At 48.9% G+C, this 22,702-nt stretch overlaps 1 protein-coding gene across 2 annotated transcripts in view; it reads right to left on the bottom strand.

Moving 5' to 3' along the window:
* SCP2 (sterol carrier protein 2) overlaps positions 1-11,647 on the bottom strand; it is a 90,597-nt gene extending 78,950 nt beyond the window's left edge. Inside the window, exons 1-2 of one of the 2 annotated variants that reach the window (XM_058655265.1) lie at positions 11,496-11,647; positions 848-905 (exon numbers count right to left, since the gene is read on the bottom strand). In XM_058655265.1, the coding sequence (XP_058511248.1) occupies positions 848-905; positions 11,496-11,564 (127 nt within the window). In that variant the 5' untranslated portion in view covers positions 11,565-11,647. The remainder of the gene's footprint in view (positions 1-847; positions 906-11,495) is intronic. The other variant, XM_058655273.1, reaches the window with a different exon arrangement.
* Between the last annotated feature and the right edge of the window lie 11,055 nt (positions 11,648-22,702).

The following is a 22,702-nucleotide window of genomic DNA, read 5'->3' as shown; positions in this document are numbered from 1 at the left end:
GGTTCACTTCCTAAGTGGCTGCAATGGCCAGAACTGAGCCAATCTGAAGCCAGGAACCAGGAGCTTCTTCCAGGTTTCCCATGCAGGTGCGGGGTCCTAAGGGCCATCCTCTATTGCCTTTGAGGGCCACAAGCAGGGAGCTGGAAGTGGAGTAGCCGGAACATGAACTGGCACCCATATGAGATCCTGGCGCTTGCAAGGCAAGGATTTAGCCACCAGTCCATTGCACTGGGTCCAAAAATAAATCAATCAAGAAGAGGGAAGAACGAGAAGGCAGCAGCCAGATGCCTCTTCAGAGAATGGGGCCCCACCCACCTGTGGATCCTTCTCTCCCTGCATTGCAATGTTCACCCGAGTCCTTTGCCTATCAGTACTAAAATTCACTATGTTAAACAAGAACTGCTATCACCTCCTTTACTCACATGGTAGCCTAGGGAGGAGAAATATTCCATGCTGGCTCAGTGAAGCAAGAGGAAAACCATCACACACGTTTAATACACTCTGAATGCGATCACCTATTTTCCAGGAAGACACCAACTTTGTTTTGACTCCAGAGGTGAACACACACCAGAATCAAGTTCTAATGACCCTACCTTTCCTACAGCTCCCTTTACCATCACCATAAACTGCTGGCTGGCACATCAGATCCTCAGCTACTGTCTGCTCTGGCCAGGGAACTGCTAAGGAAGGATGCCAGTACTCCTTCCCCTTTCTCAGGAGCCACTCACTGATTCTCCCAACAGGTTCTTCTCTCTGGACAGGGCTCCACTCCGGGCTCCCAAGGGTGCTCCAGCCACTGCCCACACAATAAACTATGACATGCAGAGATCCAAGCGAGTTCGATTACCTGCTTCTTTTGCCAGGTCTGGGTAGTCTCTAGCATCGTCAGTCCCAGGCTTCTCAAACTATTAAGAGATAACAACAGAAACAACCAAGTTCAATTTTTTTCATTACAGTTCATCACAGAAATCAGTCAATCTACAACACTCACCAGTTCACATTAGGACCAGAACTGGGTACAGGATGGCAGAGCCAGGTTGCAGAACCCACTGGCAAATATCAAGGCAAGATGGGCCATACCAGATTAGGGCCACAGTACCCACTGGCACACACAAGACCCCATGGCAGGAGTGAGCCTGTTGAGTGGCCTGCAGGGGTGCCCCCTGAGAAGCGACTGGTCCCACTTGGGAGTGTGAGTGCTTGGATTGTGGGTGGGCCGGCCCAGGCAAGGTTAGAACAACCATCAACCTGCGTGCAAGCTGGGTTTGCAGGAGTGCCAAGTTAGGCCAGGCCACTACATCTGCTGGCACATGCAAGAGACAGGATAAATGCCGACTGGCTGGGCTTTGCCACAGCATCCACTGACAAGCACCAGGACAGGGTGCAAATCATGTCAGACTGGACTACACTATCCTCTAGTCCCAAGATCTGGGACTACAACTAGGCCTAGTAGGGAAACTATGGGCACTTCTCTGCTGAACTGCAGCTCCTACTAGTGGACACAAGAGCTAGGGCTGAGGGCACTAGGCTGTACATGGCAGCAGCATCTGTTGGCATATGTGTAGACTGAGTGATGGGATGGGGTGGGCTGAACTAAGCTGAAACATCCATAGGTATATACAGGTGCCCGACTGGGATGCAGCACAGACCGGACAAGTCTGCTGTATATACAAGTACACACAGGAACCAAGGGCAGGCCTGGTGAGGTTATTGGGGGTCAGCCCAACTAGGTTGCAGTTCCTGCCAGTGTGCAAAGGACAGGTCTATGGTAGGCTGGGTTGGGCTGGCCCAAAGCACCTGTCAGTTTGCATAGACATGGGACCAGGGATGGAACTGACCAGGCAACCACAATCACCAATACACAGGCTGATGCAGGTAACAGACTGAACTGGACCCTGGACTGGCTTGCACATGCAAGAGTCAGGTCTGCGGTCATCCTAGGCAAGGTTTCTGGTCCTAAACCAGATTATTGGACTCAAAATTTTGGCAACAGGGAGGATCATAGGATTTGTGGTCCAATCTTGTATGTGTTGGGACTGGGTTTCCTCAATTATTGATGTCTGTCCAGTGTACAGCATGTCCAGGTGCAAATGAGGGACAAGTTGACCAGCTCATTTCGGCCTGTAGAGGATGGTAAGTGCCACGTCAGAAGACATGTAAAATCCGGTCACAAAATGGAATCACTTTGGTTCGGGCCTGCATAAGTTTGCTAACCTGCTCTTTAGGCTTCTGTACAAAATGCTTTGCTTTGCCACTTTCCTACTTTTTGAGCCAGATCACAAGGAGTAACTTGCCCTGCCAGCAACCCTCAGCTCCAGTCATCAATACCGTATGATTTATTCATTCATTGTTCCTATGACTGCCTCCTGTGGCTGCTTGAGCCTACCCACTGTTCCCATGGCAGCCTCCTGTGGCTGTCCAACTCACCTGGTTCCCATGGCTCACTCTTTCTATAAAAGTATAACTCACTCTTTCTATAAAAAACCCATCTAACTTTCACCTCAGGGACACTCTCTAAAGGAAAGAAGAGCTGACCCCAGCCAGTTGGTTTACCTGCCTCCTCAATAAACTTTGCTGCTTAACAGAGTTGTCTGGGCTACACTTTTTGGGGAGAGGCTTGGGTTGGGTGCAACAGATGAAACACAGAACAAGTTGGACAACTGTTCTGGCTGAGCTTTGGCACCAAGTGTCTGGGTGAACAGAGACTTTAAGGTGGACTCTGTCAGGCAATGGACCTTCAAAGGATTTTCTCAACCTTGGAGCAACAAAATCAACAGCATCTCAGAACAATCAAAGATACTCATGCAATACCTTCAGAACTTTCTTCTCTACATTGGGGTTTCTAAGATAATATCGAAGATGGCATCCCCCTAGATATCAGAGAAAATGGAAGAAGAGGAAAATTGTAAGCATTGTCACACGTGCCTTCCCTCATGCCTTGATCATCTCCACTCTAATCAGCGGTCCTCATAGGCATGCATCCTCGTCAACATCAAACAAGAATTAAAAAAAAATCCATCCATCCATCTGTTATGGTCCATGACTCCAACAATAAAGAATGTGTTCCTACCATCAGTGAGCCTCCAGTCTAAGCAAAACAGGCATTTATACCAGAGTGTTATCTACCAGGACTAGATGAGGGAGGTAGCTTCCAGAAGGAATCACCATTCAAATTAAGTCCTTCAGGTGTTAAGCTAAGTGGAAGGAAGTCTAGGCCAAAATCTGGATGGGAGACAACGTTCTCTGGGGAAGAGCTGCAAATAACTAGGCAGGACAGGTTAAAGCGCTCAAGTGCACAGAGGAAAGTGAGAGACAGAAAAGTAACTTTAGGATCCCAGGCAGGGCACAAGGGGAGGGAAGGGAGAGCCCACAGACAGGTCTAAGAAGCCATCCATGAACTTGGGGGCCCTAGTGGGTGGGCCTAGCTCAAGGCCAGCACACCACCCCATGGGAAGTCTGGGCTTGAGAAGACCAGGCTGGAAAACCCATGTGCTCCCAGGTACAGACTGTGGATTGCTCAGGGAGTGGGTTATGGGGATATGCAGGAAGGAGGACCACCAAGGGAGTATGTTGCAGGTGATGAATGACTTCTGGAGGACTTCTACCAACAAGGCCACTGTATTTGTAAGTAAGCAAGGGGGCTGAGATCAAGCAGTTTCAACAAAAGAAGCTGGAAGACCTTTCTGCATCTGACAAATATACCCGCCCACGCCAAAGACCTGGGCTATTCAGCATCAACCACCACTGACCACACCCACCAATACATACTAAAGCTAGGGCTGGGGGCTGACCTGGCAGGGCTAGATCACATTACCCACCAGGGAGTGTCGGAACAGAGAAAGGTAACATTAGGCTGGGTCATGACGCTATGCAGCACTTGAGAGAACCATGTCTAGGGGCAGAATCTGTGGGATATATGGGCACATCCCTGTGGGACTACCATACCAACTAGTTTGCTAAAGAGCTGGGGGAGTGATGGGCTGAGCTAGGCATGACCATGGAATCTCAAGACACTCATGGGTCCTGGGGTTGGAAACAGGCTGGACTGGTACAAGCTGTAGCACCCACAGGCACATCCAACAATAGAATGTGGGGTGGGGCAGGCCTGGCAGCAACATCCACCAGTACACACAAGGCTGAGACAGAGTGGGCAGACTATGTCAGGTAAGGGCCTAACATTCACTGGCACATGAGATCTGGGTCTGAGAGTGGGCCTGGTGGGAGAACTTGGGGAACTCCCTGCTGGGCCATGGCTCCCACTGGACAGCATGTGATTCAAGCCTGAGTGTTGGTCAGGCCAGGCAAGGCTGTGCCCCTTGTCAGCAAGTTTGTGGACTGGTTCTGGAAGGGGCAGACATGGCAGGGCTGGGCCAAATCATAGCACACTGGCGTGTGCAGGAATCAGAATGCAGTATGGGCCATGTTGGGCTGCTATCACACCTACCAGTTTGCATGAAAGCCAGGGGTGGGGGCAAGATAGGCAGGGTTGAGCTAGAGGACCACCAGTGAGAGTTGGGACTAGGGGTGGGACACGACAGGACAGGCTGCAGCAACCGATGGCAAAGGCCAAGACACGGGATGGACTATGTCAGGCGGGGTCAGAGCAACCACTGGCATGCACAAGATCTGTGGCTGGGAGCAGGCCTGGTCAGGGAGCTAAGAGGACACCCCTGCTGGGTTGTGGGTCCCATTGGTGAGCATGAGAGCCAGAATGGAGGCAGTGAACTGGGCTAGACATGACTGCAGTATACCTCAGCATGGCTTTAGACTGGGTCTGGAAAGCACCATACTAGGCTAGACTCCAGTACCTGATAGTGCCCATGAGAGCCAGGGTGAGTGTAAGATAGGCTAGGTTAGAACTCGGCAGATGGGCCAGGCAGGGCTGGACTGTAGCACCCAACAGTGAGAGCAGGAATGGGTGTGGGCCTACTGGACAAGGCCGCTATACCTGCCAGGACAGCAGGTGGGCCAAGTCAGGCTGGGCCAAGAACTCACCGGTGTGCACGAGATCTGCCACTGGGAGGTGACTTGACAGAGAAGCCTCTGTCAGTCATAGTCCCTGCAGGTGAGCACAAGAACCAAGACTGGGAGCAGCCCAGACCAGGCCAGGTTGCAGTACCCACCAGCATACGTGTGGCTCAGGTCTAGGGGCGGGTCAGGCTGAGCCAGTTCATAGAACCCAATGGTAGATGTGAGAACAAGAACAAGGTGCAGGACAGGCCTGGCTGGGTTGCAACAGCAACTAATTCACCATAGGGCCGAGACTCAGGGCAGGCCAGGCCGGACGAGGCTGAGGTGCCCACCAGGAAATGCCAGGAGGGGCAGGGCATGCCACAGTGGGCTGCAGGGCCTACCACCACACGTAACACTTGGGGAAGGGGAGTGAGCACAATACGGAGGCAGAGGAGACTCCAATGCTGGGCCACCGCTCCTGCTGGTGAGAGTGAGAACTGGGACTGGGGCAAACCAGGCTGGGAAGCACTACAACAGCCATTAGCCTACATGTGAACTGGGTTAGAGGAGAGCCAGGTTAGGCTAAGTGACCATAGCCACTGGTGCATACACGAGCCAGAGAAAGTGCAGGTTGGTACAGCTTTGCTGCAGAATTAGCTGGCAAGTGCTGGGACAGGGTGGACGGGGGAGGGGCATGAGGAGTGGATAGGTAGCAAGTCCTGTCAGGCTAGACCACAGAACCACCTGGATAGTGCATGATTCAGGACTGGGAGCGGGCCTAATAGCGAAACTATGGGCACCCCTCCAATGAGCTATAGCTCCCACCAGTGAGCCTGAGAACCAGGGCTGGGAGTGGACCTGGATGGACAGGTGGTAGCACGCATCAGTATAAGTGTGGGCTGGAAAGTAAGGTTAGTTGGGCTGAGCTGGGCTGCAGCACTCATTGGTATATGCAAAAGTCAAATGGGATGCGGGACAGACCAGACCAATATGCTGTATTTGCTAGCATGCGCAGAAACCAGGGCTGGTGGCAGGCCTGGTGAGGGTTTTCAGAGGTCACTCCAACTGGGCTGTGGTTGCCCCTGGTATACAGGAGGGCCGAGTGTGTGGTGGGCAGGGTTAGGCTGGGCTGCAGCATCCATCAGTTTTGTAAGAGATGGGGCTGAAGACAGAACTGGCCAGACAACTGCAACAACCAGTGTGCATGTAGGCTGATGTGGGTGACCCCATACTGCTTGGCACACACGAGTTAGTTCCAGGGTGACCTTTAGTGAAGTTTTGGGGGGAGCACCCAACTGGACCCCTAAATTCTGAACTCCAACCACAGAGAAAATCACAGGCTCTGTGGTCTGCCTATGAAGTGCATGTCAGAACTGGGCCTCCTCAGTTGCTAAAGACAGTGCAGAGGGCAGCATGCCAGATGCACATGGAGCATATGGCAGTTCACTGGGGCCTGCAGAGGACATCTAGTACTGTAACAGAGGATGGAGGGCAGAACAAATAGGGTAATTCTCCAAGCCGAGCATTGACAGGAAATATCTGGGCAGAGAGTCTAAAGTGGACTATGTCAACCAATGGACCTTGGAAGCAATTCCTCAACCTTGGAGCAACAAAATTAACAGTATCTCAGAACTATCAAAACCACTTGAACAGTACCTTCAGAGCATGCTGCACATTGGGGACCCTGGGCTGACATCGGGTGGCCACCCCACCCCCGGGTACTGATACGGCTGGGATAGCGGTGCACTTTCTTCCCTTCTTTCCCCCCTTCCTCAGACAAAGGAAGAAGAAAAAGAAAATTGGAAATAATGATCTCATCCACCATCCGCTATTTCTTGATCCTTCCCACCCTAATCAGTGATCCACAAGGGAATGCACGCTTCTCAACACTGTAATCACCATCAAAAATAAAATTTTAAAAAGACAAATCAAAAATATTTACACAAAATTTAAAAAATAAAAAAAAAGATAAGTAACTTAGGACCTGACAGTAATAAATTTACTAGCCCAAGACAACCTCTGAGACACCTGGTATGTGAAGAAAACTGTAGGTTGGGAAGGGAGGTACATACTCTGTCTCAATTTTGCTAATCTAAAGTTTCTGTAAAAATAAATAAATAAATACATAAATAAAAATGGGCCCATTGCGATAGCCTGGTAGCTAAAGTCCTCGCCTTGAGTGCACCAGGATCCCACATGGGTGCCAATTCTAATCCAGGCAGCCCCGTTTCCTATCCAGCTCCCTGCCTGTGGCCTGGGAAAGCAATCAAGGATGGCCCAAAGCCTTAGGACCCTGTACCCTCATAGGAGACCCGGAAGCGGCTCCTGGGTTTGGATCGGCTAAGCTCCAGCGATTGTGGCCACTTGGGGAGTGAACCATCAGACCAGGATCCCATATAGGAACTGGTTCATGTCCTGGCTGTTTCACTTCCCATCCAGCTCCCTGCCTGTGGCCTGGGAGAGCAGCAGAGGATGGTCCAAAGCCTTGGGGGCCCTGCAACCACGTGGGATACCCAGAAGAAGCTCCTGGCTCCTGGCTTCAGATCAGCTCATTTCTGGCCATTGTGGCCACTTGGGGAAAGAACCACCAGATGGAAGATCTTTCTTTTTATATCTCCTCTCTGTATATCTGCCTTTCCAATAAAAATGAATAAATATTCTTAGTTACTTCTATTTATTTGAAAAGCAGAGCAATAGAGAAAGAAAGAGAGAGAGACAGCAATAGATACAGAAAGAAAAAGTCCTTCCATCTGCCAGTTCACCACCCACCCAACAGTTGTGCTGGCCCAGGCTGAGCCAGGAGTTAATCAGAACTATCCAGGTATCCCACATGCAGAAGACTGAGCAGCTTTTGCTGCTGCCACAGGCACATTAGTAGGAGGCTGGACTGGAAGCACAGCAACCAGAACTCACACCACTGCTCTGGCATGGGACAAGGGCACCACAGTAGCTTAACATCTGACAATTTTTTAAAAATAGAGACTGAGATGAAAAGATTTAATGCAACACAGAGAAATAACTAAAAGAAGCAAAGCTGACTGAGACAAATGGGCATAACTGTAAAATAGCCCAAGTGAGAATGAATCATTGGCCACATAAGGTAAAGTGGTAGACTGGTCAGTGGTCATATTAATGAGAAATGCCTTTCAAATATTCCTTTAACTAAGAAATTGTCTCTCCCTATCACTCTAACTTTCAAATCAATAAATTAATTTTCCAAAAAAAAAAAGCAGGGCCCAGCGACGTGGCCTAGCAGCTAAAGTCCTCGCCTTGAACGCCCCGGGGTCCCATATGGGCGCCGGTTCTAGTCCCAGCAGCTCCACTTCCCATCCAGCTCTCTGCTTGTGGCCTGGGAAAGCAGTTGAGGACGGCCCAAAGCTTTGGGACACTGCACCCGCGTGGGAGACCCGGAAGAGGCTCCTGGTTCCTGGCTTCGGATGGGCGCGCACCAACCGTTGTGGCCCACTTGGGGAGTGAATCATCGGACGGAAGAACTTCCTCTCTGCCTCTCCTCCTCTCTGTATATCTGACTTTGTAATAAAAATAAAATAAATCTTTAAAAAAAAAAAAGCAAACTCAGGTGGAAAATACCCAAAGTTCTTTCACAATAATATGGATAAACTATGGCAGACAATAATATATTATTAAACATAATAATATGGATAATATATTATAATAATATATTATATATTATATTATATATAATTATACAATATATGATAATATAATATTATATAATAATATAATTATATAATATATATGGATAATATATTATAATAATATATTATTAAACATAATAATATGGATAAACTACGTGACAGATTCTCTCCTTGAACAAACTCTGGCAGGATCCCGAGTCTTTACTTGAATGCTGGCAGTGGTTCTAACAACTCAAGGTCAAATCTGTTCAAAATGACCCTTGCCCCCCACACAGAGCCTGCCTCAAAGCTATCCCGAAAAAGGCACTTTTTGTTCCAGTCAACATTTGAGGACAGGGTCCCTCTCCATCTCTGTAGGAGAATAAAATCTAACTTTGTAACAGCCAGTCAGCAGACTCAGCTGGCCTAGTTGTGTCCACATTACAGTATCTTCTATAATTTTTTACTTCCCCAAGTCTTTCTTGGTTCATTCCTCAAACGGCAGTAGGTCAGAGCTGCAGAGCTGAACCACATTGAAGCCAGAAGTCACGAGTTTATTCCAGGTTTGCCATGTGGGTGCAGGGTCCTAAGGACTTGAGTCATTCTCCACTGCTTTCCCAAGCCACAAGCAGGGAGCAAGATCGGAAGTGGAGCAGCGGGGACTCGAACCGGCACCATCTTAGACACTGGTGCTGCAGGTGTTAGCTTGCTATGCCATAGTATTGGCCCCTCCCTCACTTGGCCATTTCTGCTGAGCCTGCCTGCCAGCCCCCCTCTGCAATGCCTTATTCTTCCTTTAAAATGCCCAGTTGCTTCTGTACCAAGCAAAGTTGAGGGGTTGGTGCTGACACAAGGATAAAGTCACAGCTTGCCATTCCACTTCCTGCTTTGGTGTCTGTGAAGAGAACGAAGCTGGCCCCAGCGCCTGAGCTCCTGTCCCCTCTGTGGGTGACCAGAATGGAGCTCCTGGTTCTTAGCTTGAACGGCTCAGCCCTTTGTCGTTGCAGGTATTTGAGGAGTAAACTCACAATTAGAAGATACTTCCCCTTGCTGCTCTGTCTTTCAAAAAATAAGAAAACTGCATAAACAGGCAACAGGTTAAGCCAAAGCCAATACAGTGCTGGTTCCAGTCCCAGCTACTCCACAATTACAATCCAGCTTCCTGCTAATGGCATCTGAGAAGGTAGAAGACGGCCCGGGTACTGGTCTCCTGCCATCCACACGGGAAACCAGGATGCAGTTCCAGGTTCCTGGCTTGGGTGTGGCCCAGCCCTGGCTGTTGCTGCCATTTAGGCAATGAACCAGCACATGAATGATCTTTCTCATGCACTCTGTCACTCGGCCTTTAAACATTTTAAAAGTTGATAAATTTTTTTCTTAAAAACATGCTTTTCTATTCAACCCATGTAATCAGGTATTCAACAACAAATAAAAGATGTGCTTGTGTTCATACCACTTAGAAAGGTTTTCCTGGGGGCCAGCGATGTGGAGCAGGAGGCTGAGCTGCCACCTAAGGCACCTGCATCCCAAATGGGCACTGGGCTGTGCCTTTCCTGCTCCACTTCCTGTCCAGCTTCTTGCTAACGTATCTGGGAAGCAATGGAGGACGCCCCAAGGCCCTGGGCCTCAGCACCTACGTGGGAGACCTGGATGAAGTTCCTGGATGTCAGCCCAGCTCTGGCCATCTCAGCCATGCGGGCAATGAGCCATCAGATGTTAGATACCTCTCTCTCTCTCCCTCCCTCCCTCCCACTCTAACTCTGCCTCTGAAATAAAAATCAAATAATTTTTAAAAGGGGGGAAGTTTCACTATCCACCTATTTTAGAAGCCCCCTTTTATTTGGAACAAAAGGATAATCTCTCACCTTCTACTTCATAACATGTCAGTGTTTATTTGTTTAAAGAACTGTTTCTGTGATTACAGAATGGGATGGAATTATACTTTTGGCAAAAATTAAAGAAAGGAGGGGAACTGAGGGAGGGAGAGTGGCAGGCAGGAAAGTAAGGTTACCTTAGATTTGCCCCTATGAAGTTCCTGAAATATTTGTCTTTATACTAATATAAAGTTACAGATAGAGGGTGGAAAAAACAGCAGCGGTGTGGGATGACAGGGGTGCCAGCCCTGGCTGCTCTGGCAACACCTTGGGAAGCAACCGGAAGATGGCCCAGGGACTCTGGCCCCTAAAACCCACATGGGAGACCTGGGTGCAGCTCCTGGCTCCAGGTCTGACCCAGCCCTTGTGTTGTGGCATTTGGGGAGTGAATCAGCGGATGAAGATCTCTGTCTTTCCCCATCATTTTGCCTTACAAATAAAGAAATTTAAAAATAATAATAAAAAAAAAAACAGCCAAAAGGACAGGACTCTATGAGAAAACTCAGAGAGGTCAGACACTTTCCTAGAGCGTGCAGACCGCAAAGAAGTTAACCAGGTGCTGACAAACGGTACCAGCAGGAAGAAGCGCACACGCAAAGAGAAAAGCGGGGCTCAGCGTTACAGAACATGCGTGAGGGTGTAGGTGCCCCCGGCCCACACCTGGGAGGCAAGACAAGTGGCAGGATTCAGGTAACCCAGCATCTCTGCCAAGAGGCTGCTTGGGGCTGTCTGCGAGGGCACCCCACAGCTATTCCCGGGAAGCACAGCCTGTTCCTGACGTGGGGCTGCAGCCGGGATCCGAGCAGGTGGTACCCAAGAGAAAGGGCAGGTGGAGAAGCAAAGAAATGCCCCCCCCAGATGCCCCCCCCCCCACGAGACGGCCCAGCCGAGTGGTCACTCCGCGGCCGCCCGGCGCCCCGGACAAGCAGGACACGCAGACCAGCGGCGCGGCCTCGGACAAGCAGGACAGGCAGACCAGCGGTGCGGCCCGCCAGGTCCCCGTCCCCGGTGAGTCCGCGGCGCCGTCTACCTTGGTCATGCCGACCCCCACCACGAACACCCGGCGCTGGGGCAGCGACTTCCGCACGGAAGAGATCATGGCTTGAGCCGGGGCCCGAGGAGGCGAGCGCGGCGAGGCGAGTATAGCCGACAGCGAGCAGGACTGACTGAACCGGAGCCACAGCAGCGCGTCTTCGGGGCGGGGCCCCGGGCGGGGGGCGGGGCGAGGCGGGGCGGGCCCTGCGCCTGCGCTCCCCGCGGGTGGAGGGGCTCTCCGGCCTGTGCTGGACCGCGTCCACCGCTGCCTGGAGACGGCTTCGGGGGTGTCCGCCGCTCGGGGTCGTTTCCCCTGCGAGAGGGTAGCCAGGCGTAGCTGACGCGTGAGGCTGAGAGCCAGGCCGGAGAAGCGACCCTGGAACAAGGAAGTGTTGGAATCCCGGTCGTATTGGGCTGTGTGTTGCCTGGGAAAACGTTCCCGCTACAGCCTTCCGGCCCAGCAAGTCCTTTCTCCCTCCTTAGGGTTTTGGCCTAAGGTGGTTGTTGCTGTTGAGGACTGCCTCTAGGAAAGAGAAACCTCAGCCTGTCAGTCCCAGGGAGCAGTTGGTCAGGCCTTGACCAAGGCAGGTAAACTCAGCAGTGGGCACGTGAGCTGCCCAGCCCACGGAGAGCCTAGCTCTGCACAGTTCATGAACCATTGGTTCCTTTGCTCAAGCTGGTGTGGGCTTCCTGTTGTTATAATAAGATATCTATTTTTCTTTAGAGCTTGATTGACCTGTTACTTATTTAAAAGGTACAATGATTGTTGTCTTACAGTTTTGGCTTTTTTTCTTTTTCTTTTTCTTTTTTGGTATTTCATCAGTGATATTACTGTTTTGAAGTTTATTTTATTTAGAAAAGTAATAAGGAGAGAAATCTTCCATCCACTTGTTCATTCCTGAAATTCCTGGAACGGCCTGACCAAAACCAAGAATCAGGAAACTGCATCCAAGCCTCCAAATGGGTGACAAGGATCCAATTGGCTTGGGCTGTCATCCTTGGCCTTCCCAGTGCCTCAGCAGGAAGCCAGCGCAGAAGCAGAGGCAGGATTCAATCCAGGCATTCCAAACCATGTCTAACTGTCTGTCCCCAAACCCTTGCTTTTTAAGTAAGAATAGCCCCCAGGGCCTGGTGCCACAGCCTAGTGCCTGCTGGAATCTCATGTGGGCAATGGTTCATACGTATCCCGGCTGCTCCACTTGCATCCAGCTCCCTGCCTGTGACCTCAGTAGAAGACAGCCCAAAGCCTTTGGACCCCACACCTACAAGTGAGACCCAAAAGGGGGGAGGGCTGGAATGGTGCATTTATGCCCACCTTGCAAGCCCCAGTAAAAATTGCCACAGATTCAAGCATCCATATCTAAATCCCACTCTTTAGTCAGAATTTTTTGGGTTAAAAGGGATGGAGACCAGCCATGAATATTTAGGCTCTCCCAGGAAATTCTGAAGAGCATCCATTTTGTTAGGTGAACAGCTACTGGACAGGAATAGCTCCACTTACTAAAACCTCTGGTCCTAGGAACTGCTTGGCTGGCAAAGACAACATGGTGATTAATGGGTCAGACCTGGTTACCAACCAGAAGGCACAGGGTCCAAATTATTACACACAAAGGCAGGCTGTCTACAAGATACTGGTTTCAAAATAAGAGTCCACAGAGGTGGAGAAGGACTAATAAAAGATGTTTGTTAACTCTGAAAAGGATGAGAAAGAAGAGTTCCCTTTCCTGTGTGGAAGACTGGGCAATTCAAGCCACCCTACAGCAAAACACCATGAATACAAGGCACAGAGCAGAGGGAATTTTTTTTTTCACACAGTCTGAATGTCTTAATTCTGAGAATATATTATTTTATGTATATTACATTCATATTCATTTTTGATATGTCAAATGCTTGATTTTGCCATTATCTGGTTTTCATTTTTTAATTGTTACTTATTTTCATTTGTTTGAAAGGCAATTTTTTTAAAGATTATTTTGAAATAATTGCACAGAGGACAAGAGAGAGGAGAGCTTCCATCTGCTGGTTTACTACTCCAGTAGACACGATGGCCAGGGCTAGACAAGGCCAAAGCCAGGAGCCTCGATCTTATCTGGATCTCCCATGAGGGTGGCAGGGGCTCAAACACTTGGACCGTATTCCACTGCTTTCCCCAGGCCATAAGCAGGAAGCTAGATCAGAAGTTGAGCAAATGGGACGTGACCTAGCACCCATAACAGAATGCTAATGTCTCAGGTGGCAACTTTACTGGCTATGCCACAGTGCTGGCCTGAGAGGTGGTTGGAAGGCGAGGAGACAGGTTCAGAGAAGGGCAGGGAAGAGAGGTTTTCCATTCACTGGTCTAACTCTCTAAATGCCCATAACAGTTTGGACTGAGCCATGGCAACATGAGGAGCCAGGCACTCTATCTGGGGCTGTCCCATGCAGCAGGGACTCAGGTACATTGGCCATCACCTGCTGCCTCTGAGTGTACACTGGCAGGAATCTGAAATTGGCAGTGGAGCCAAACTTAAGGCAGGGAGCTGGATGGGAAGTGGGGCTGACAGGATTAGAACCGGCACCCATATGGGATCCTGGCATGTTTAGCTGCTGCGCTACTGCGCCTGGCCCTCCAATATGGAGCCTTAACCACTACATCAAATGCCCACCCTATTGATTTTTACACTCAAATACGTGAAACAATATTCAGAAAGTCAACTAAAACGTCTTTCCTCCCATCTTAATCCTTTATCCTTCCAGAACTATTTAAATATAGTCACATATATGCATTCCTAAGTACTGTTACCTTTCTGAGTAAACACAAACTTTAGCTTGATTTACACTCTTCTTTATATCTTGATTTTTTTTTAGTATTTGAATAAATTTGCAAGTCTCCTAGTTTTTTAAATAGCTGCTTAAGAATTTATGGATGTATCATAATTTATTTAACCAACCCACTAAGGAGCCTTAAGATTTTCCAGGAAAGCATAGTTAGCACAGTGGCCTAAGTCCCCACCTAGTAATAACTCATGTCAGAGCGCCTGGCTGGAGTCCTAGCTACTCCACTTGCAATCCAACTTTGTGCTGGTGTATGTCACACAGGGCACCAGATGATGGCTCAAACACTTGAGTTCCTGCCACCCAAACAGGAGACCCAGATGGAGTTTCTGATGGCTGGCTTCAGCTAGCCCAACCCTGGTTGCTGCAGACATTTGGGGAGTGATCCATAGTGATCCAGTGGACTGAAGATCTCTCTGCCTCTAAAGTTAAAAATAAGTATTTTTTAAAGGTAGCTTCCAGTCTTGCTGTTATAAACAATGCTATCATGAATAACTTTGCACATAGACCATTTCACGCCTGTGGGGATACATCTCTAGATTAAGTCCCTAGTATTGAAATTTTGGGCCCAAGAGGCAGCACATTTAGAAACTGGAATTACTCTGGGCCTGCGCAGTTGCCTAGCAGCTAAAGTCCTTGCCTTGAACGCCCCGGGATCCCATATGGACGCCGGTTCTAATCCCAGCAGCTCCACTTCCCATCCAGCTCCCTGCTTGTGGCCTGGGAAAGCCCAAAGCTTTGGGACCCTGCACCCATGGGGGACCTGGAAGAGGTTCCTGGTTCCTGGCTTCGGATCAGCGCAGCACCAGCCGTTGTGCTCACTTGGGGAGTGAATCATCGGAGGGAAGATCTTCCTCTCTATCTCTCCTCCTCGCTGTATCTCTGACTTTGTAATGAAAATAAATAAATCTTAAAAAAAAAAAAAGAAAGAAACTGGGATTACTCAAAAAGGTCATTAAAAATACACATTATAAGCAAACTTTACAAAATTTTTGCAACAAAATAACTGTATCTTTTTTTTTTTAAATTTTTTTAAGTTATTTATTTATTTTTATTGCAAAGTCAGATATACTGAGAGGAGGAGAGATAGAGAGGAAGTAGAGCTGCCGGGATCAGAACCAGCGGTCATATGGGATCAAGGCGAGGACCTTAGCCACTAGGCCACACCGCCGAGCCCAATAACTGTATCTTTTAAGCTCCATTTTCCAGTGAGCTTTCAGAAGTGCTCTGCTATCATAATTATTCTGTATTTAAAAATATTTCTTGGCCTGGCACAATAGCCTAGTGGCTGAAGTCTTCGCCTTGTACTCACCAGGATCCCATGTGGGTGCTGGTTCATATCCCGGCTATTCCACTCCCCATCCAGCTACCTTCTTGTGGCCTGGAAAAGCAGTAGAGGACGGCCCAAAGCCTTGGGACCCTGCACCCGCGTGGGAGGCCTGGAAGAGGCTCCTGGCTCCTGACTTTGGATCGGCTCAGCACTGGCTGTTGTGACCACTTGATGAGTGAACCCGTAGTTGGAAGATTTTTCTCTCTGTAATTCTGACTTCCCAATAAAAATAAATAAATCTTTAAAAAAAATTTTCCAAGTCTGTTGCAGCAGCTCAACAGGCTAATCCTCTACCTTGCAGCGCCATTACCCCATATGAACACAGTTTGTGTCTCAGGCTGCTCTACTTCACATCCAGCTCCCTGCTTACGCCCTTGGAAATCAACAGTGGATGGCCCAAAGCCTTGGCCCCCTGAACCTACATGGGAGACCTCGAAAAAGCTCCTGGCTCCCAGCTTCAGATTCATTCAGCTTGGGCTGTTGTGGCCATTTGGGAAGTGAGCCAGCCAGGTCATTCTATCTTTGTTTCTCTCTTTCTCTCTCTCCCCCCCATCTCTCTGTAAATCTGCCTTTAAAATACGAAACAATATACATTTTAAAAATTTCTATCAGCAATGAGAATGTTTTGTTTTCTCAAATATTGTATATCTATGTAAAACAATAAATTTTCCAAACGTCCAGACAGTAGTTCCAAAGATATTGCTGAGTAAATATTCGTCCTGAAAACTGGCAGAAACTGGGCCCGGCGGCGTGGCCTAGCGGCTAAAGTCCTCGCCTTGAACGCACCAGGATCCCATATGGGCGCCGGTTCTAATCCCGGCAGCTCCACTTCCCATCCAGCTCCCTGCTTGTGGCCTGGGAAAGCAGTCGAGGACAGCCCAATGCATTGGGACACTGCACCCGCGTGGGAGACCTGGAAGAGGTTCCTGGTTCCAGGCATCGGATCGGCGCGCATCGGCCCGTTGCGGTCACTTGGGGAGTGAATCATCGGACGGAAGATCTTCCTCTCTGTCTCTCCTCCTCTGTGTATATCTGGCTGTAATAAAATGAGTAAATCTTTAAAAAAAAAAAAAAAAAAGAAAAGAAAACTGGCAGAAACTAAAAAGGGGCTGGTATTTGGCATAGCAGTTACAATGCTGCTTGTATCACCTGCCTCCCCGAGTGGCCACTGTGACCAAAGGTGAGTGGATACAGGGACCCAAAGCCTCAGTCCATCCCGCTACACCACTGCACTAGCCCTCAAATATATTTTACTGCCCGTTATCAGTGGAGCTGACCGAATTGGTTTTGCCTGAATCATGTTTCCAGGCTTGCAGATGTTATCTGTTTCTTCACATTCTGTTCCTTCTTTAGTCATCTCTGTCCAAATTTCCTTTTCTCATGAAGATATAAGCTGTACTGGATTAGGGCTCATTTTTTTAAAGATTTATTTTATTTTTATTGCAAAATCTGGTGTACAGAGAGGAGGAGAGACAGAGAGGAAGATCTTACGTCCGATGATTCACTCCCCAGTGACAGCAACGGCTAGGGTTGTGCCGATCTGAAGCCAGGAGCCAGGAGCTTTTCCAGGTTTCTCATGTGGGTACGAGGTCCCAAGACTTTGGGCCATCTTCAACTGTTTTCCCAGGCCACAGGTAGGGAGCTGGATGAGAAGTGGGGCTGCCGGGATTAGAACCGGCGCCCATATGAGATGCCAGCGCAATCAAGGCAAGAACTTTAGCCGCTAGGCCACTGAGCCAGGTCCTGGGGATCATTTTAATGAGCTTGTTTTACCCCGGCTGTAGGCAACTGCCTAGGTGACCTTATATGTAGGTAAATGTTAGACTGCTAGGAGAAGAGCAGCCAATAGCTGGTGGGCTTTCTGGGCCTGGATAATGCCAAATTTCAGCTAACTATACCGATGTGCCAGCATACATGTTTACCCTTTTTCTTTTTTAAGGTGGCTGACCAGGCCACTGCATTTGAAGGTAAACGAGGGCACTAAGAGCAGGTGGTTTCAAGGAGGGAAACTGAAAAACATTTCTGGGTCAGACCAATGTACCCATCCACATAGGTGACCTGAGCTGGGCTAGTCCACAGTGTCCACAGTGTGTCAGAGTATGGGGTGGGCCGTGTTAGGCAGGGTTACAACACTAACCAGCATGGGACAGAATTGAGTCTGAGACAGATTCTGTGGGGGACATGTGGGCTCATTCCCGTGGGACTGTAATACTGGCTGGTTTGCTCCAAAACAAGGGGTGGTGACAGGCCAAGCTTAACACAACCACAGAAATCACTAACACCTGGGAATTAGGGTTGGGAACATGCTGGGCTGGTCCAGGCTGTAGCACTGACAGGCACCCCCCAAGAATTGGGAATGAGGTGGGCACGTAAGAGATCGGGGTCTGGGAGTAGACCTGGTCAGGGAACCAGGGAACTCCCCTGGTGGGCCATAGCTCCTGTTGGTGGGCACATGAGTCAGGCCTGGATGTTGGTCAGGCCAGACAAGGCTGCTCTACTTGTTGGCAGGTATGTGGGCTGGCTTGAGAGGTAGACCAAGCAGGGCTAGGCCAAACAGTAGCACACTGGCACACACAAGAGCCCAGGACGGGGTGCAGCCCATGCTGGGCTAGGCTATCACACGTACCAGTTTACATGAAAGCTAGGGATGGGGGCAGGCTGGGCAGTGCTAGGCTGTAGCACCCACCAGCAAGAGTTGGGACAGGGCCAGTGGGGAGGAAGTGGGGGCCTGGCCAGACCAGGCTGCAGAATCTGATGGCAAGGGCTGAGACAGGCGATGGACTATGCCAGGCTATTGGAGCAACCACTGGCACATGCAAGATCTGTGACTAGGAATAGGCTTAAAAGGGAAGCTTAGGGGATACCCCTGCTGGGCTGCAGTTCCCACTGGTGAGAACAAGCGTCAGGAATGGGGGTGGATCAAACTAAACATGGCTGCAACATCCTTTGACATGGGTGTGGGCTGGGTCTGGGGGTTGCCAGACTGGGTTAGGCTCCAGCATTCACTGGTGCTCGCAGGAGCCAGAGTGGATATGGGAAGTGCTCTAACACTGAGGGGATCCCAGTGTCCAACACCAGCCTGGGGAGCTGCAGGCATGAGCCCCAGATCTGTGAGAACTGAAAAAGGGGAGGAAGCCGGGCAGATCACTGTGATGGCGCTGCTGCAGGTCTCTGGGGGCAAAGCCATGTCTTCAGGGAGTGTGGCACATGGAATCAAAGGAGAGTCTTGCAGAGACGTAAAGTTTAATGTGGTCTTTTCATGTCGGATTTTGTATTAATGCGGGGTTGTTACTCTTTTTTTTGCCTGTTTGTCCACTCAGAAATGGTAACAGCCTATGTACTTTGGACGCACATGACTTGCTTGATTTCACATGACTCAGGTTGCCTCCAACAGGCTTTTAGTCTCATCCGTATCTGATTCAGATGAGACTCTGGACTTTTGTGCTGGTGCTGGAATGAGTTAAGACTTGGAAGCCTTTGGAATGGGACAACTTTATTTTATATGTGAAATGGGTACAAACTGTGGGGTCACAGATGAATGCTATGGTTTCAATGTGTCCCTTAAGATTCATGTGCTGGAAACTCAGTCCCCAAATTCACATTAATGGTGAGAACAAACTGTCCCTGAAGCCTGCAAATGCAGAGAGAGAGAGAGAGAGAGAGAGAGAGAGAGAGAGAGAAGCAGAACCAGAAGAGGAGGAAGAGAGGGAACCTAAAACCATTGAGCCTTCTCCGCTCAGTGGCCAGGAAGCACTGTTAGCCTTATCCGTCAGGTCAATTTGACTTGCAAGATGTGCACAAAGGCTGTTTTGCCATCCTGAGCAATCTACTGATCTTTGTCTATAATCCTTATCTATCCAGAAAGGTCCTCCTTGAAATTAATCTGCAATGTTCTTTTCAACAGCCTTTGTTGATGACGTGCTAACCAATCATGTTCTAATGAATGTAATCTCCCTCTAATGGAAACTTCACACACTCTCCCTACCAACCTGTTGGGCTTACTTTGTTGTCTCTGTCATAAGCCATTTCCCTCTTTATCTTGGCAGCATCTCAAATGCATCATGTCCCAGGGTGCAGTCGGTTCTCCCCAGCTGGTTCCCCTTGGCCAGTGTGGGCAGGTTCAACATTGGCCCCTGCCCACGTCATTTCCAAGAGGAAGCACCTGCAGCTGCAGCCCTGGTGACCACAGTCACCTTCTATCCAAAGACAATTGTGCCCAGGATGGGTAACTGCCACGTGGACCTATCAGAAACTCCTGGAAGGTGGATGTGGAGATCAGGCTTGACAATAAAGAGCACTTAAACTATAAATGGCATGGAGAGTTGAGCAAGCCTTGAGACGGCTATATTAGCACAACTGTGTGGAAACCTCAGGACCAACGAAGAGCAAAAGAGGCATCAGAGTGGCCCCAGTCCTTGACATGGTGTTCTTGTGTCTTCCCAGAAGTCATGCGCAAATAAAAATAAATAAATTTTAAAAAGAAATAGTGGTACCTTCAAGTATGATCCATGGTGAAAAGAGACTTCTGCCCCATTCTGTTTCTTTTTCTGAGGTAGAGGGTGGTACCACAATTTGATAAACAAATGGGATGGGGTCGTAGCATGTACCCTGATCTCAGATGAGACAGGTATGTCCTAGGAAGATGGACATATCAAGATGGACCAGGCAATAGTGCACATGGACCATCTGGCTTCAATAGCAAATATTTACTTCTCATGGCTTTGGAAGCTGGAAAGTTCAAGATCCAGCCACTGGCAGGACCAGGGTCTGGTGAGAGTTTCTGCTTTGCAGGCCAGCTTCTCCTTGTAGGCATTGCCTGGTGTAATTGGGTAGCTGGTTAAGTCTAGGTGAGCTGGTATCTGGCAGCCCTGCATTGGAATGGTTATCTCTTTGCTTTCCAGCTTGATATGTTCATCTTCCCAGGACATACCTGTCTCATCTGAGATCAGGGTACATGCTAAGACTCCATCCCATTTATCACATGCATGTAATTTATTATCATGTATTAACTTCTAAATGGAGAGAGTTCTGTAGCAGGAGCTGTCTGGACTAGAAGATCTTGTGTCTGTGCAAGGAAGAATTGCAACATGAAACAGAGAGAGGTGGTGGGTGAGATACGGCATGTGTCAGGACCCCTCTCCAGGTGAATCTGAAAGACAGTGCTCAGGCATTCAGATTGGGAAAAAGCAAAGTTACAAACTTTAATAAAGAGAACACACAGACCAAGTGGGCAATTCAGCAAAGACCCAAGGACTGGAAAAAAAATACTCAAGAACTGAATACCTGGTTTGTATTCAGGGCTTATAAGGGAGAGTCGGGTTCAGGTGTTCCCACGATTCCTCCTTCTTCCCATTGTCTTCTAGCCAAAGTATTTGTTGATTGTGAATAGGGGCAATCCCTCCCAGTGCTGTTTTTGGGGATTTTTTAAATGGTTCTTTTTGTTGTTGTTGTTGCTTAGATTTTATTTAATTTATCTATATGAAAGGTACAGTTTCAGAGATAGAGATTTTCCATCCACTGGCGCATAGGCTGGATGGGAAGTGAGCAGCTGGGATGCCAACCAACACACATACAAGATTTAGGCATGTCAGGTGGTGGCTTTACACACTACACCACAGCATGAGCCCCCTCCCAAAATTTTATTACCCAACATTATCAGACTAGGTAACACGCTTGGGACTGGACAAAGAGGATTTTCCTGGCATGTTTTCCTTGTTAGAGGGAGGCTGGGACCACCTATAAAGTTAATGCAAGTGTGGACAAGACTTTCTAGTGTGGATTGCTGGGCTGTTTCCAAGGTGTGCCTCCACAGCTGCCAGAGGCTGCTTCAAAATTGCCTTCTCCTGGTGCTTCTCCAGCCCCCTTTACACACACACAGGCTCATTGCTGCCTTCTGACCTAACAGCCAGTAACTGATCTCTTCATAAGCCAGCTACCTGGCTTTACTTGCAACAAAAATCTGCCTGACTGTTTCTCAGGGCTGAAAACAATAGTGATCCTGTTTTTGTCAAAGCAGTGATTTATACGCATTAGTCACAGAGATCCCGTCCCACTTCCCCCTTCCCCACCCCACGCCCATGGCTTTAAAGAAGGATTATTTCTAGATCTCGTATCAGTCCAATCACGGGGCGTAGGCCAGGATGGTTAGTGGCTGTGAGGGCTTCACCAGGAAAAGCCTCGGGGGTTAGAGAGCCAGGGAGAGCACCCAAGGGCTGTCCCCATTGATCGCCCTGGACAAGCTAAGCAAAGACACAGCCAAGCTCGGTGAAGACGGTCTGGGCAGACAACAGTGGGCAGAAGCTGGTGGTCCACCATCACAAGTCTTGCTGCTTGTGATCAATAGCTTGGCTTGTTAGGCGTTTTAATCAAGTAAAGCTGTTTTGAAGATAATGTAGTAGAAATTGGCATTTTATGATGTGCTTACGAAATAACAGACATGGATGAAAACATCCTTGGAGACAACATTCAGAGCAGAGGCTGTTGGGGAGGAAAGCTGGAAGTCCCCCGCGGAACAAGGGTGAGTGACCCCGTGGAGTCCCCAGGTCAGCGTAGATGCCACGGTGCCCTGTTTGACAACCGTGCCAGGGCAGCTTTCTCTTACCTTTGGTTTTAGGTTTGCCAGCTATGATACCACTGCATCAGAACATTTCAGAGAGGTAGTTCTCCAGCTGGCACCACAAAGATGTTTTGAAAACCATATTTTTCTGGTGCATGGAGTTTTGACAAGTGTTACATTTATTTCCTGGGAGACGAAGAACTAACTTCTTTATTTCACCTCCCACGAAACTGTTGGTTTTGGGTATATATATATATGTATATATATATATATATATATATATATATAAATTTGAAAGACAGATTCACAGAGAGAAAAGGAGTGACAGAGAGGGAAATCTTCCATCTGCTGGTTCACTCAAGTTCTGACTGTCCTACTTCCAAACCAGCTCCTTGCTACTGTACCCGGGGAGGCAGCAAATGAAGACCCAAGTACTCTAGTCTCTACAACTCAAATGGGAGGTCAAGTTGGAGTTCCTGGCCTCAGCACGGCCTGCCTCTGG

The sequence above is a fragment of the Ochotona princeps genome, chromosome 2 (assembly GCF_030435755.1).
Source record: "Ochotona princeps isolate mOchPri1 chromosome 2, mOchPri1.hap1, whole genome shotgun sequence".
NCBI lineage: Eukaryota > Metazoa > Chordata > Mammalia > Lagomorpha > Ochotonidae > Ochotona > Ochotona princeps.
The sequence above is the reverse complement of the archived record's forward strand: the minus strand, read 5'-3'. Positions and strand labels throughout refer to the sequence as shown.